Below are 14,019 nucleotides of genomic sequence, written 5' to 3' on the forward strand. Positions count from 1 at the left end.
CCAGTATATTAGGATAGCCCAGGACTTCAAAGCTACTTCTTTGGACCAGTCTATACACTTCAAACTGCTTAGAAATGTATACATATTTTGGATAAAAAAGCACAAACCTTAAAACTGGATCCCTACTTTAAGAAAATCTAAGAACATCTAAAGAATATAAACACATCTCACAAATCTAAATATTATTACAGAGGTTATCAAATCACTAAAATTTAAAAGTGCAAATGCTCTAGAACTTACCAGATACAGCTTGTGGCGCTCAGAGGAAACCATATCCGCTAACTGCAGGCATTCCTGATACTGACCGGTACTATGCAATATGGTGTGAAGCAGAAAACACAACATTGGCAGACAAAGCTTTCTCAGTAAAACCATTTGATATGTTCTTTCATGGTCTTCCTCAGCATCCTACAGACAGACATCAAGTAGTCATTCTAGCAACTTTAAGCTAAATACCCTTATAAAAAAGTCAATGAATCAAACCAAAAAGCAACAGGTAAAAGCTAAAGTGTTTCTGTAAAGCTTATCATGCTAATTAAAAATAAAACAAGGCAGGGTTTCTATCATGGTATCTTCAGAGGAGTCAGAAGTCTGATAATGAAAACAGAATGCTTCTGAATTTGTACTTACTATGTCTTAAATAAAAACATGCATAAAAGGAAAAACAGTTAAGAGACTAGAGCAAAAATCAGAACAGAAAATAATAACCATTGCCCTGGATATATACAGAAGGAAATACAGACAGATACCAAAAGGACTGAGAGGGCTCTTCATACCAACAGCAGTGATTCCTGCTGGGAAGAAGGATCAGGAGGATGAGGGGAGAGGTGCACAGGGAGGACAACTTCATTGCACATATTTTGTTTCTTTAAACAGAGAATGAATTTATGATGTCTTTGTATAATTTATTAAAAATAGAAAATTAAAAGAATCTGAAGATTTGCATGGGACAGAACTAACAGATAAATGAGGAAAACACTGTAGAGAAAACAGTGAGCATTTCTTTATAAGTATACAGGGATCTTTCTAAAAAATTTTGTGGGTACTAAGAGTGCAGAAAAAAGAACAGACCTTTTACGCCCACTACATTTTCTCATAAAAAATGGAAAACTAAAATAATTAAAATAATAAAAAGGTACCCAACCACAATAAAATTTCTGAAATAATCTTAAAAATTAGAAGGAAATCCATAGGACTCATAGTGTAAAACAAAACAGAAAACAGGACAAGCAAAAATACCAACTGGTCCTTTGAAAAGCCTAATAAGACACCTAATTAATTAAAAATTTTTTCCTTATGACAATATTAATCACTAAAAATCTCTTCATGTGAGAGACTATAATATTAAATTGCTAAAACACTTCCAAAGGTAGATGTAAGTGGAGGTGTGAAGCAACAGAATGTAATCTGGAAATTATACCAAGGAATAATTGTACTAAATCTGACATAGGTCAGGTTTCCACACATATGAAAAATTAGTGTCAATCTTTCTGTCCTGTTTTGAGATATAGATACGTAGAAGCAAATATTAAAACGCATGCTTTGTATTTTCTTAGCTTTAAAAGGGAAAGCACCATCATTTATTTTCTCAAATAGGAACTTACTACCTTCAGAGGTGAATTTAAAACACCTCAAGGTCTTACTCATAATTCATATTAGTGAATCCTACTAGGGGCCTAGTAGGAATAAGAAGACTGCTTCTTTCTGGGTCCCTCCATTTGTGCTCCAATGTACTCTTTTCCCCCTATGCTAAAGAAGCAAAGTACCCCTGGCCCCTAGACTCCTTTCCACCTGCTTACTGATAACCTCGTTTCATAGGATGGATTCTGGCACCTGCCTCTCCGAAATCCTGTTGCTGCCAAATATCAGGGTGTGATCTCTTCTGCTGACTACAGGAGATTTCCATACCAGTGGGCTGGCTGCTATCAACCATCAACCAACCAGAATCATGCCTGATGGGCCCAGCAATTTGCCACAAGGAAAAGCGAATAAATTGCTCTGCTACAACCTATATTTTTCTCATCTGAATAAAAAATCCTGTAAATTTGAAAAATCCTGTAAATATATAAAACAAAAAGATTCTTTCCATCAGGGACATGTAGTGCTTTATATGTGAGAAAAGCTCATTAACTGATATGTGTTGATGTGTTTATGGACATATATGTGCATATATGTATATGTCCTATTTAGGATAGGGGGTTTGGGGGTGGGGCAGAGTCTCTAAAGAGAGATGACCCTGGAGCAGACTGCTGAAGGAAGTAAGGAAGCCATCCATGCAGATATCTGGGGGAAATAGCACTCTAGGCAGAAGAACGGCAAAGAGGCCAGAAGGCTAGAGCAAAGTGAGGGGAGAGCAGTAGGATACAAGACTGGGGAGGCAGTCAAGGCCCAGCGGATGTGTGATCTTGTAGGCCAAGAAAAGAGCTCTGCGTTTTATTCAAAGTGTACCGAGAAGCCAGCAGAAGGGTCTGAGTAGGACCCTTTTTTAAAGGATTTTAAAAGGATTACTAGCTGATCTATATGAGGAAGGGACTGCGTAAGGAAGAGTGGAAGCAAGGGAAAGACAGTTGAGGCTTCAACTAGAATGTGGTGGAGGCAGAGGTGGCAAAAAGTAGGTAAAGATGAGCTGCCTCCTCCATTCCCCCTGCCATCCCTGTGTGCCACCAGCCTCCAACATGAATGGGCCCGTTCTGCAGTTATGTTAAAAGTGAGGTACAGATGTTAAGAGTCAGCATATAAGGCCAGGGCTTTGTTGAACAGCTGTGCCTTGCATATGGTGCTAGCCAGGTGAGTGAGTGGGGGCTGAAATCTAATCCATGCTCCAGTCTACAGGTCATGTGCACTTGGCATGGAATCTATCTGTGTAAGAGAATGGATACCATTTCCTAATTTTTATACAAGTGATATAAGTGCTATCAGGAGCCCTGAATAATTTCCTGCTTTGCTGAGTATGTAAGAGTATTAAGCTAAACTCAACTCAAAATATCATTATTTATCATTTGATTGTTCAAGAAATCTCTTCTTGGGGCTTCCCTGGTGGCGCAGTGGTTGAGAGTCCGCCTGCCAATGCAGGGCACACGGGTTCGAGTCCTGGTCTGGGAAGATCCCACATGCCACGGAGCAGCTGGCCCCGTGAGCCACAATTACTGAGCCTGCGCGTCTGGAGCCTGTGCTCCGCAACAAGAGAGGCCGCGATAGTGAGAGGCCCGCGCACCGCAATGAGGAGTGGCCCCCACTTGCCACAACTAGAGAAAGCCCTCGCACAGAAATGAAGACCCAACACAGCCATAAAAAAAAAAAAAAAAAAATCTGCTTTAAAAAAAAAAAATCTCTTCTTGTTTGGATTAGATTTGAAGAAGTGATTGAGACTGAATATTGATTTTTAAATGTTTGGTAAAACAAAATGGTATCATTCATAGCCTTCCACTCCTACTCTATTTTTAAAACACTCCCGAGTGTCTGTTTTGTGACTTTCACTATCTTTTTTTAAAATTTATTTATTTGGTTGCTCTGGGTCTTAGTTGCAGCAGGAGGGCTCCTTAGTTGTGGCATGTGAACTCTTCATTGTGGCATGCATGTGGGATCTAGTTCCCTGACCAGGGATTGAACCCGGGCCCCCTGCATTGGGAGCTTGGAGTCTTAACCACTGCACCACCAGGGAAGTACCTAATCTAAGATTAATTAATACTTAGAATAACAAAGATTTATGTATAAATAAGGCATCAAGTCTTTTCAAACCTTAAATACCATTTAATTAGCATTTTGCAACACTAAAATTTTATCTTCGTGAGCAGCAGCATGAAATAGAAGAGAAAACCCAAGGAACCTGCTAAAGGTTCAAAACTGTTTATGAAGTCAGCAGAGTTACTGTATCAGGAATAGTAGCAAATAGGGGCTCAAATCTAGTCTCCTGTCCCTAATGTTTTTGCTTCTGGTCAAAAAAGGGAAGCCAGAGGAACTAGAAAAATGTAGTAGCAAAAACCAAACCAAAACAAACAATAAAAAAGGAGTGATGATCGCTTCTCAGCCTTTTGGCTAAGATCAAGTGTGAAAAAGGAGTGACTATACTAAGATTCAGGGAATGCAGAAGGGAAGATACCAAACATACTCCTGTGATTTTTCTGTTCAAAATAATATACCTAATATCCAAGAATCCAGCATTTACAATCCTTGGACAGATCATCAGGTCTGCAGAGGTAAAACTGAGTAACTCCCTGTTTCTGTCATGCCCCATGAGCAAGCCTCAGTGCCTTTCCCTCACACCACTATTACCTGCAGCATCCTTCCTTTCTCCCACCTCAGCTCATCCAAATTTCCCCAATTCGTTCAAGGTTCAGTCAAATGCTACACCTTTCAAGCATTCTGCCCAGATCTCTTCCAGGTAGAAGGAACCTTTTCTTTTCCTAAACTCACAAAATGCTTCATCTGTGCTTTTCTTATGGCATTTAGTACTTCTGTAACTGGTTTCTCAACCCAGGCTACACATTAAAACTCTTCAGGTAATTAAAAAAAAGAAAAAAATAAAAAGCCAGCCAGCCCTATCTCAGACCAATTAACCCAGAATCTCTGGAAGTGGAACCCGGTATTTTTTTTTTAGTATTTAAAAATATATTTTAGTTGAAAATCATTTCAAACAAACTAAATTACAATAGTACAAAGAATATCTCAATACCCTCACCCTTTGTTCAGTCTTTGCCCTGTTTGTTTTATGATTTGCATCTGTATGTGTATCTATAAATACACATTTTTTTAACCCTTTGACGGCAAGCTGCATAATCATGTTCCCTTACCTCTAAATACTTCAGTGTTTACTTCCTAATAAAGAGAAGTTTTTCTAACATAATCACAATGCAGTTAACGACATCAGGAAATTTAACAGTGACGTAATACCTTAACATCACTGACTCAACACTCTCCTTTATAGCATCTTTCTTCCTCCAACGTAGGAGCCAGTTTAGGATCACATTCTACATTTAACTGTCATGTCTTTTCAGGACTCTTTAAAAGTTATTTTTTAAATACAATTTTTAAAGGCAACATTCCATTTACAGATATTACAAAATACTGGCTATATTCCCCATACTGTACAATATGTCCTTGTAGCCTATCTTACACCTAACAGTTCCTACCTCCCCCTCTGCAACCCCTATGTTGCCCCTCCCTCTCCGCTCCCCACTAGTGGTAACCACTAGTGGAACCAAACCAGTATTTTTAAAAAGTTCTCCAGATCATTTAAATGGACAGCTCAGAGGTAAGAACCACTGCTTTATATATGTCTTACTCATTCTACTAGACTTATCTTCATATCCATAAATTGAGTTGAATATATATATAATTAATTTTTAGGTCCAGAACTTTAAAAAATTAGATTTGGGACTTCCCTGGTGGCACAGTGGTTAAGACTCCACGCTCCCAATACAGGGGGCCTGGGTTCGATTCCTGGTCAGGGAACTAGATCCCCCATGCATGCTGTAACTAGGAGTTCACATGTTGCAACTAAGGAGCCCACCTGCTGCAACTAAGACCCAGCGCAATCAAATAAATACATAAATATTTTTTAAAAAATTAGATTTTACTATCCTGAGTGAACATATTAAATATGGAAAAATAGTTTACCCAAGAGTCAAACATTCCTATATTCCCTAACTAGTATTTCAGGTTAAATTATGGGATGTTTAGTTATAAGTACAAAGGTTATATAAGATCTGTAGCTGCTCCTGTTCAAAAAACTTTTTTAAAAAGACATTGTTTTTGCTTTTAGCTATAAACAATGCACACAACTTACCTCTCTAACATCCACCATCCACCCTCCATCAACAAACAACAAGACATTGTACATTTTCTCCTTCACATCAGCAGTTAGGGCATCCAAATGCCCTTTCCAAATACCATAATCCATCTGCAAAACAAACATAAGGCAGATATATAACAGACTATAATGTATCTGTAAAGTACAGACAGGAATATACATATATGGAACATAATTCTAAAGAGTTGACAGTCAGTAAGCCAAATATAAAAACAAACATCGACGGATTGCAGTTCAATAAAACACTAAAATGTTAACCATGTAAATGAGCACTATTGTCACCTGAAGGTATGTTTCATGTTTGGTTAATTATCTATAGAAAAGTAACTAAAGAGATGGCTTTTTTTCAAAGTAGAACAGTAATAAGGAAGATCACTTGTTATAATAAGAATATAACTGCTGAAAAAATGATCTCTTTAAATATATGACATGTATTTTTCAGATACAATAGACATGTCTCATCTACATTCAACTTACTTCATATTTCTTTTCTTTGTGTTCATGAGCCACTTTCTCAGTAAAAGTTGCTTGAGGTGTCAAAGTAGGTTTTTGTGGAGCTGAATTCATATGCTTAAACCACTCATTAAAGGTTTCATGGGCTTCCTAAAATGCAAAATAAAACAGAGAAATACAAAAAAAAACTGTTCACATATGTTCAACAAAGTTTTTAAAAATTTGGTTCTTAGAAATAATTTTTCAGTAGCAAGAAATAAAATCATTTAATATTTTTTTATACAAAAAAAATCATGGTGAATAAGTGTTTTGTTTGTGATGTTCACATATTTACTTGTCTGTCTTCTTGACGAGCCTATTAGCTTCTAGAGGGCAAGGATAGAAAGACATCCAGAATTAGTCCTAGAACCTAGCCAATCACTTCATTATTTGTTGAATGAATTTTGAATGAGTATGTTGTTATTTTAGTCACAATACAGAACATCTTGCTTTTTTCAGTTATTGCCAAAAGCAGAAATGTTAAAGCTGAGAGAAGCACTCAAAGAATCTTAAGAAAACATACGTTTCAGACATCACACACGCTATCTACCATGTGAAATGTTCTTAGTTGGTTAGCACTGATTAGAGGCTTATATAAATGAAGACCAGGTCTTGTCTTCAAAGTTCTTATGGATCAGTCAGTCCCATAGTTGCAAGGGACCTAAGATAATGAATGAGTCAATCACCACTTCTGGAAAAACAGTTCAAGGTCTGAGAGTGAATCAGGAAAGTCATCATAAAGAAAGGTTTTGTGGTTTTTACAGTCTCACCAAGTAAGCTCTAATGCACAAATGTTCTCGGATAGCGTTATCATCTTCAGCAGGAAGTGAGCTCTCCATTCCTTGTTCCTCCCACTGGTTATAGATTTCTGCTATTGAATCCTGAGGAATTTTCACAAATACTTCTTTTGCAGCTTCGTGCTTTTTTGATGCTGCGAAAAAGATATACAGTTTTTCAATACATATGGATTTCCCTGTAATGGTTTCTAAAGGAATCAAATTATTGGTTTGCAACTTTCACAGCTACCTGTAACCATTTCAGGTCTCAAGGTACTTCTGTTAAAGGTCTGGGTGATCTCGCTACTTAATGGCTGGGCTTTTCCTTATTTCAATGTAACAGTCACAAAAGGATTCATTAAATGCAATTACTTTTACATACTTTTCTGTATCTTAAAAAAAAGCAATTCAATTTTTTTCAAAGCCTTGAGATTATATGCAAAATTGAGTAGGACATGAAAAGTCACTATTAAATATGTTTTGTTTCATAATACCAGCCATAACAGTGGCTGTTTTGTGCCTTACCCTACTGGAAGGGTTGGAAAAACAAACAACAAAGTTCTAGAACAGAACAAAAACTTAAAAAAAAAAAGAATATAAAAATACAGCATACCCAAGAATTTCCTCATTATGGCATTGCCTTGTTTTAGTGCTTCCGCCCTCTGTGATGGGTCAAATACCAACCAGTCAATTACATCGATTTTTAAACGGTCCTCCTATTCATTTAATTGGAAAAAAGAAATGTCAATTGTGTTTTTTCTAAGATATTCTGCAAATTAGTAGAACCAGCTTATGTCTGTACTTCTAGTGAATATTTTCCCTCAGGTTATACAAAATAATGAAAGAAAATAGCTTTTCTTAGTTTATTTTCACATTTAATAGGTCTCTATTAAATTATAGAAAAAACTTACTGGACTGTGAATCTGGAATTATATATGTGATGTCCCACCAACTTAATTATGTAATTCCTTTAAGAGCTACTCTAAAATTTTTTTCTTTCCTAGATAAAACTTTCTATTCTTTTCTGAAAATAGGAATAAGTAAGGTACATAAAAGTGATTGATCAGGACTTCCCTGGTGGTCCAGTGGTAAAGAATCCACCTTCCAATGCAGGAAACTAAGATCCCACATGCCGCGGAGCAACTAAGCCCACATGCCTCAATGAGAGAGCCCATGTGCTGCAAACTACAGAGCCCATGAGCTCTGGAGCCCACACGGCATAAACAGAGAGAGAAAACCCACATGTCACAACTAGAGAGAAGCCCACCTGCCACAATGAAAAGATGCCGCAATGAAAAGATCCCGAGTGCTGCAACTAAGAACCGACTCAGCCAAAAAAAAAAAAAAAAGTTAGTGACTGATCAAGTATCTAGAATAATGTGATGAGCAAAAATCCAATGCTCAGGTTTTTTCCATTAAAGAAACTTCCCTTAACATAATACTACTATTAAGCAATTCCTTACACAAGACCTTAAGTTTGCTGCCAATTTTTATAACTTGGCTGACAAAGAAAAATTCTTAAAAAAAGAAAGAAACCAGAGTATTTTAAGGTAGAAGTTCACAAAAGCATAACATGAGGGATTATCAGGAATTATATAACACACCTCTCTCATCCCCTCAAGTTACCTCAGTAGTGCCAGTATCTAGGGCGGGGGCCAGGTCATGATGACTGAATTCACCATTATCTTTCTTCCGAATATTCTCAACTACGGTTTTTGTTATAGTTGCAATATCCAAATCTAAAGAATTTTTTGAAGAAACAAAAACAAGAATAATCATTCACACTAATATCCTCTAAACAGTCACAATGATTTGGTAAATTTGGGATAACAATTCTTTAAAAATATGTGCAATATGAAAGACATTATAAAAGAAAATGCCAAAATTAAAAGATATTTTACACGAGTTACAGTATAGGTTATTTCATTCCTAAAACAGAATTTCACTGAAAACCTCATTCCTTTTTTACCTCGTAAGAGAAATAGGATTTAAAACTAGAAGGCTAAATGTTACTAAAGCCAAAGTGATAATCTGCCTACAAAGCCCAGTAGATGAAGTTCTCAACCATTTTTACCTGCTTCTTTAGCCAGCTCCAGGCAATGGTGGCGCTGTTCAAATTCCGTAACACCTTCCAAAAATAATGCATACTGGGCAACAGCGAGGTCTTGAGGCAAATGACAGGTATAAAATGCTATGAGATTTGTATGTTTCTCATTTATTAAAAGCTAAAAAACAAAAAAAGGATCAAAGTATGTCAATAATAAAACAAGTTCTAGGATCAACAGTGCTTTTTAAAAATTTCACTTCAAAATTTCAAATATATTTAGGAGAGATTCATACAGATATAGATTTGTGCTGCTAAACAGAATTTTAAATTCCAAAAGAAAGTACTTATGACAATTAAAAGACCTTTATGGATTTTGATGACTCTCCTGCCACTAGATATCAAAATATTATCATTCTGATTTTTGTTTTCATTAAAATGGTAAAAAAAAAAAAAGAATATAATTGTGGTTTCTCAAAGTTTACCTGTATGTATGTCTTTAAAACCTCAATGGAAACTTCTTCCTTCATAGGAAAAAAAGATAATTATTAAATTATAAATACAACTGCTTATGTGTACCAGCAATATATCTAATAAAAATTCCACTATAATGATTTAATGACTTTTAATATTTACCACTGAGCAATAACTACATGCAATAACTAAGTGCTTAGCAAAGTTCATGTATTGCCTTACCCTAACTCTTTGTGGGTAGTTACTATTATTGTTCACATTTTACAGAGGAAGAAACTAAGACCTAAAGAGGTTTTATTTACCCAGAATTACACAGCTAGAAGCTGCCGAGTAAGAATGTGAATCCAGGATTCTTACTCAAAAACCCAAGCTTTCAACAACTGTATCATTCTGCCTTCTAAATGTACTCTGACCAAAATGTTACCAATCATTTAGGACAGAAGAAAAAGAAAACAAAGGTTTAAGATCTCAGAGAACTTAGTCTGGTTCAGTTAGCTTAGCTGGTTGATTTAGAGCTGGGTACTGATGAGGATTAAAGTTATAAACTGTCCAAAAACCAGGTAACCACCAGCATTCTGCAGCCACAGATTAGAACCCTAACAAATAACCTGCAGTGAATTATCATCGAGTGACCATATGAGACTACGGTCACCATTTCCAGAAAACAACAACCAAAAAGTAGCATGTTTTCCTGACAATAGGTGTATAAAGCATCAGTCTTGCAGAGAAGGGTATACAGCTCATTTTTATTTACTTTGGTCTGTAGTCCCAGAGTGCGGAAACACAAAATGAGGTGAGTCATGAAGCGAAGGAGGTGTCCAGGTAGATTGTTTCTGCTTTTGGAAAGCCATTTGCTAAATTCATCCATCAGACCTATAAGCCATCAAAGCAAAGATGCAACAATAGGGATAAAAATCAAAAGAAGAGATATAAACACTATCCAAGGACATTTATTGTATTCCTATACCACTACCAGTTCACTATCTCATTGTTAAGAACCATCATATAAAACAGACTCTGGATTAAATTCAAACTTTATTTTCTAAAAATTAAGTAAACAGTTGCATTCAGAAAGGTTGATATTTATAGAGATGACAAAATGTGGTAAGTTATATGCACTGTTTTGATAACTTTTTATAAAATTACTAAAGAAAACAAAGAACTCATACAAAGTGAAATAAAATATATCTTACCATCAATGTCTCCCAGGATAAGGAATTTTTGAACTATATGATAATGTTCTTGATTCTCTTCCACAACTCTCTGAAAAAATTTTTACATTTTCCATAAATCTACTATGGTCATTCTGCAGTATGTACTCATTGGTAAGCTAAAAATGTCAACTTTTGAAGGAACATATACAAAGAAAAAGCTGGAAATGAAGAGTCTTAGGAGAACAAAATAAAGTAAAATATGAGAAAGATAGTGCCCTTGGAATATATACTCAAGGCTGAACGTTATCTCTGAAAGCACAGAATTGCGATAAAACAATTTAATCTCTGTGAATGTTATGAAACTTTTATTTTTTATATTTTACTACAGTTTTCCTTGGCAGTCCATGGTGAACCAGAAAAGAAGGGCACATGTGACCAAATCAAAATAAACTGTAAGATTTCCTTCAACATAAACAGTGGTTCTTGAAAGCATTCTTTGAGTATTCTCTTCTGCAAATGGCACCAAAAGTAACAAAACCCATCAAAATAGTGATTAGGCACAGAGAAGAAAAAATTTACAAGTAACCTGCTGTTGGATTTTTTTCTGAAGTAAATAATTCATATATTTTAGGTCAAATATATTTTGATTTTTATTTGTCTAAATTTTCTTCCAACATTTTTTTTTACATTCAAATGTTTGCTCCCTCTGGAACTGATTTTAATACATGGCATGAAGCAGAGATCTAGCTTTGTTTTCTTCCAGATGGAAAGTCAATTATGTCCATACCATGTATGTAAATAAACCATCCCTCTTCCTCTGAAAAGTCATCTCTGTCATCTACATCTATTAAGTTCTCATATATATTTGGATCTAATATGGATTTTCGTATTCCGATGATCTATTTATTCCTGTGACAATTCGATACTTTTTTTTTACATCTTTATTGGAGTATAATTGCTTTACAATGGTGTGCTTCTGCTTTATAACAAAGTGAATCAGTTATACATATACATATGTTCCCATATCTCTTCCCTCTTGCGTCTCCCTCCCTCCCACCCTCCGTATCCCACCCCTCTAGGTGGTCACAAAGCAGAGCTGATGTCCCTGTGCTATGTGGCTGCTTCCCACTAGCTATCTATTTTACGTTTGGTAGTGTATATATGTCCATGCCACTCTCTCACTTTGTCACAGCTTACCCTTCCCCCTCCCCATATCCTCAAGTCCATGCTCTAGTAGGTCTGTGTCTTTATTCCCGTCTTACCCCTAGGTTCTTCATGACATTTTTGTTTTTTTCCTTAGATTCCATATATATGTGTTAGCATATGGTATTTGTCTTTCTCTTTCTGACTTACTTCACTCCGTATGACAGACTCTAGGTCCATCCACCTCACTACAAATAACTCAATTTCGTTTCTTTTTATGGCTGAGTAATATTCCATTGTATGTATGTGCCACATCTTCTTTATCCATTCATCCAATGATGGACACTTAGGTTGCTTCCATCTCCTGGCTATTGTAAATAGAGCTGCAATGAACATTTTGGTACATGACTCTTTTTGAATTATGGTTTTCTGAGGGTATATGTCCAGTAGTGGGACTGCTGGGTCATACGGTAGTTCTATTTGTAGTTTTTTAAGGAACCTCCATACTGTTCTCCATAGTGGCTGTACCAATTCACATTCCCACCAGCAGTGCAAGAGTGTTCCCTTTTCTTCACATCCTCTCCAGCACTTAATGTTTCTAGATTTTTTGATGATGGCCATTCTGACTGGTGCGATACTGTTTTATTGTATCTTTATATTGTTTTATTATTGAGGAAGGCAAATACCCTATTAACTATTGTTCTTCTCTCGCCATTCTCACTTATTCTTCTACTTGGAAATTTTCTGTTCAGAAATAATACCCCAAAGCATTAGGTTTCAATGTTAATTTTGGAATGACTGATATTTATATCAAATCACCTAATCCAGGAATGTGGTATATCTATTTATTTGTGTCTTTCAACAGGATTCTAGTTTTTTTTATGAAGGTCCTCAAACCCTTGGTTAATTTTATTCCTGGGTATCTTGTAGTTTGGGTCAGTAATTTAAATGGGACTTTTGCAGGGAGCTAAATCCTTTTCTAACTAGTTGTAACAATTACAAAAAGGATATGATTTTTTTCCTAACTTTGTCTTGAATTTAGATACTTTAAAAATTCTCTTATTAATTCTAGTAACTTACTGCATCTTGAGTTTCTAGATTTACACTCTCATCATATGTAAATGCTCCCCTGTTTCTAAATTTGTATCTATTCCTTGACTTTCTTGTTTTATTTTCATTCATTGGAATCTCTAAAACAACAGACTGGCAAAAAAACCAGTTGATAGAGAAAGCATTTCATTTTTTTTACTATACAAAGAACTCTTATACAATAATAAGGAAAAGATAAAATCCAACAGAAAAATAGGTGAAAGCTCTAAATAGGAAATTCAAAAATGGTCAATAAACATAGGAAAACTTGCTCAGCCTTATGAATAGACAGGGAAATATGAGAACAACAGTGAGTTTCTATTTCCAACCTAATCTGATGGATTGGCAAAAAATTAAAAAACTGTGATATCTGGGACTAGTGAGAATGCAGGGAAATGGCCACATTAATAAATTACTTGTAGGAGTATGAATTAATTGCTACAACAAGGGAATTAACTTAACATACATATACCCTTTAACCCAACATTCCTGCTTTCAGGAAACTTGTAAAGAAACAGGACTAGTAGATAAGCATAAAAAAAATAAGAGTAAATAAACAAGAATGTTCACTGCAGTGCTAGAAGCAACCTAAATATCATCAAAAGGGGAATGATTTAAAAAAAGGATACGTCATTCTATAAAACATTATATACCTATTAAAAATAATAAGTTAGGTTAAGTTTAATCTATATCCACTAACTCAAAGACAGAATCATTAAATGGGGAAAAAAAGCACCATAGACTAATGTAGGTAGAATGATATGAAAAACCACCTCAAAAACCAAAATCCTATACTGGAATATCTACATTATCTACATATATTTGTAAGATTAGGGAGAAGGATATGTAGGATACATATCAATGTTTTATCATCTCAGTGAATGAGAATAACCATAGAGAGGTTGGGAGGAAGTTTTATAAAGGCCTTACTTATACATCTTTAAATTATTTTGTTTCAAGTACATATTTTGGTTATTTAAAAAATTTTTTAAGAATATTACTTTAAAAAATACTGGATTATTTTGAGATCTAGGAAAA

General features: G+C 35.5%; 1 protein-coding gene across 3 annotated transcripts in view; it reads right to left on the bottom strand.

Annotated features, from left to right (window-relative positions):
* NUP107 (nucleoporin 107) overlaps positions 1-14,019 on the bottom strand; it is a 52,290-nt gene that overhangs the window by 421 nt on the left and 37,850 nt on the right. For all 3 annotated transcript variants that reach the window (XM_060112258.1, XM_060112256.1, XM_060112259.1), the window contains 10 exons: positions 10,789-10,858; positions 10,350-10,468; positions 9,607-9,645; positions 9,152-9,302; positions 8,704-8,816; positions 7,691-7,793; positions 7,072-7,232; positions 6,287-6,412; positions 5,786-5,899; positions 241-408 (listed from right to left, as the gene is read on the bottom strand). In XM_060112258.1, the coding sequence (XP_059968241.1) occupies positions 241-408; positions 5,786-5,899; positions 6,287-6,412; positions 7,072-7,232; positions 7,691-7,793; positions 8,704-8,816; positions 9,152-9,302; positions 9,607-9,645; positions 10,350-10,468; positions 10,789-10,858 (1,164 nt within the window). The remainder of the gene's footprint in view (positions 1-240; positions 409-5,785; positions 5,900-6,286; positions 6,413-7,071; positions 7,233-7,690; positions 7,794-8,703; positions 8,817-9,151; positions 9,303-9,606; positions 9,646-10,349; positions 10,469-10,788; positions 10,859-14,019) is intronic.

This window comes from Mesoplodon densirostris, chromosome 11 (assembly GCF_025265405.1).
Source record: "Mesoplodon densirostris isolate mMesDen1 chromosome 11, mMesDen1 primary haplotype, whole genome shotgun sequence".
Lineage (NCBI taxonomy): Eukaryota > Metazoa > Chordata > Mammalia > Artiodactyla > Ziphiidae > Mesoplodon > Mesoplodon densirostris.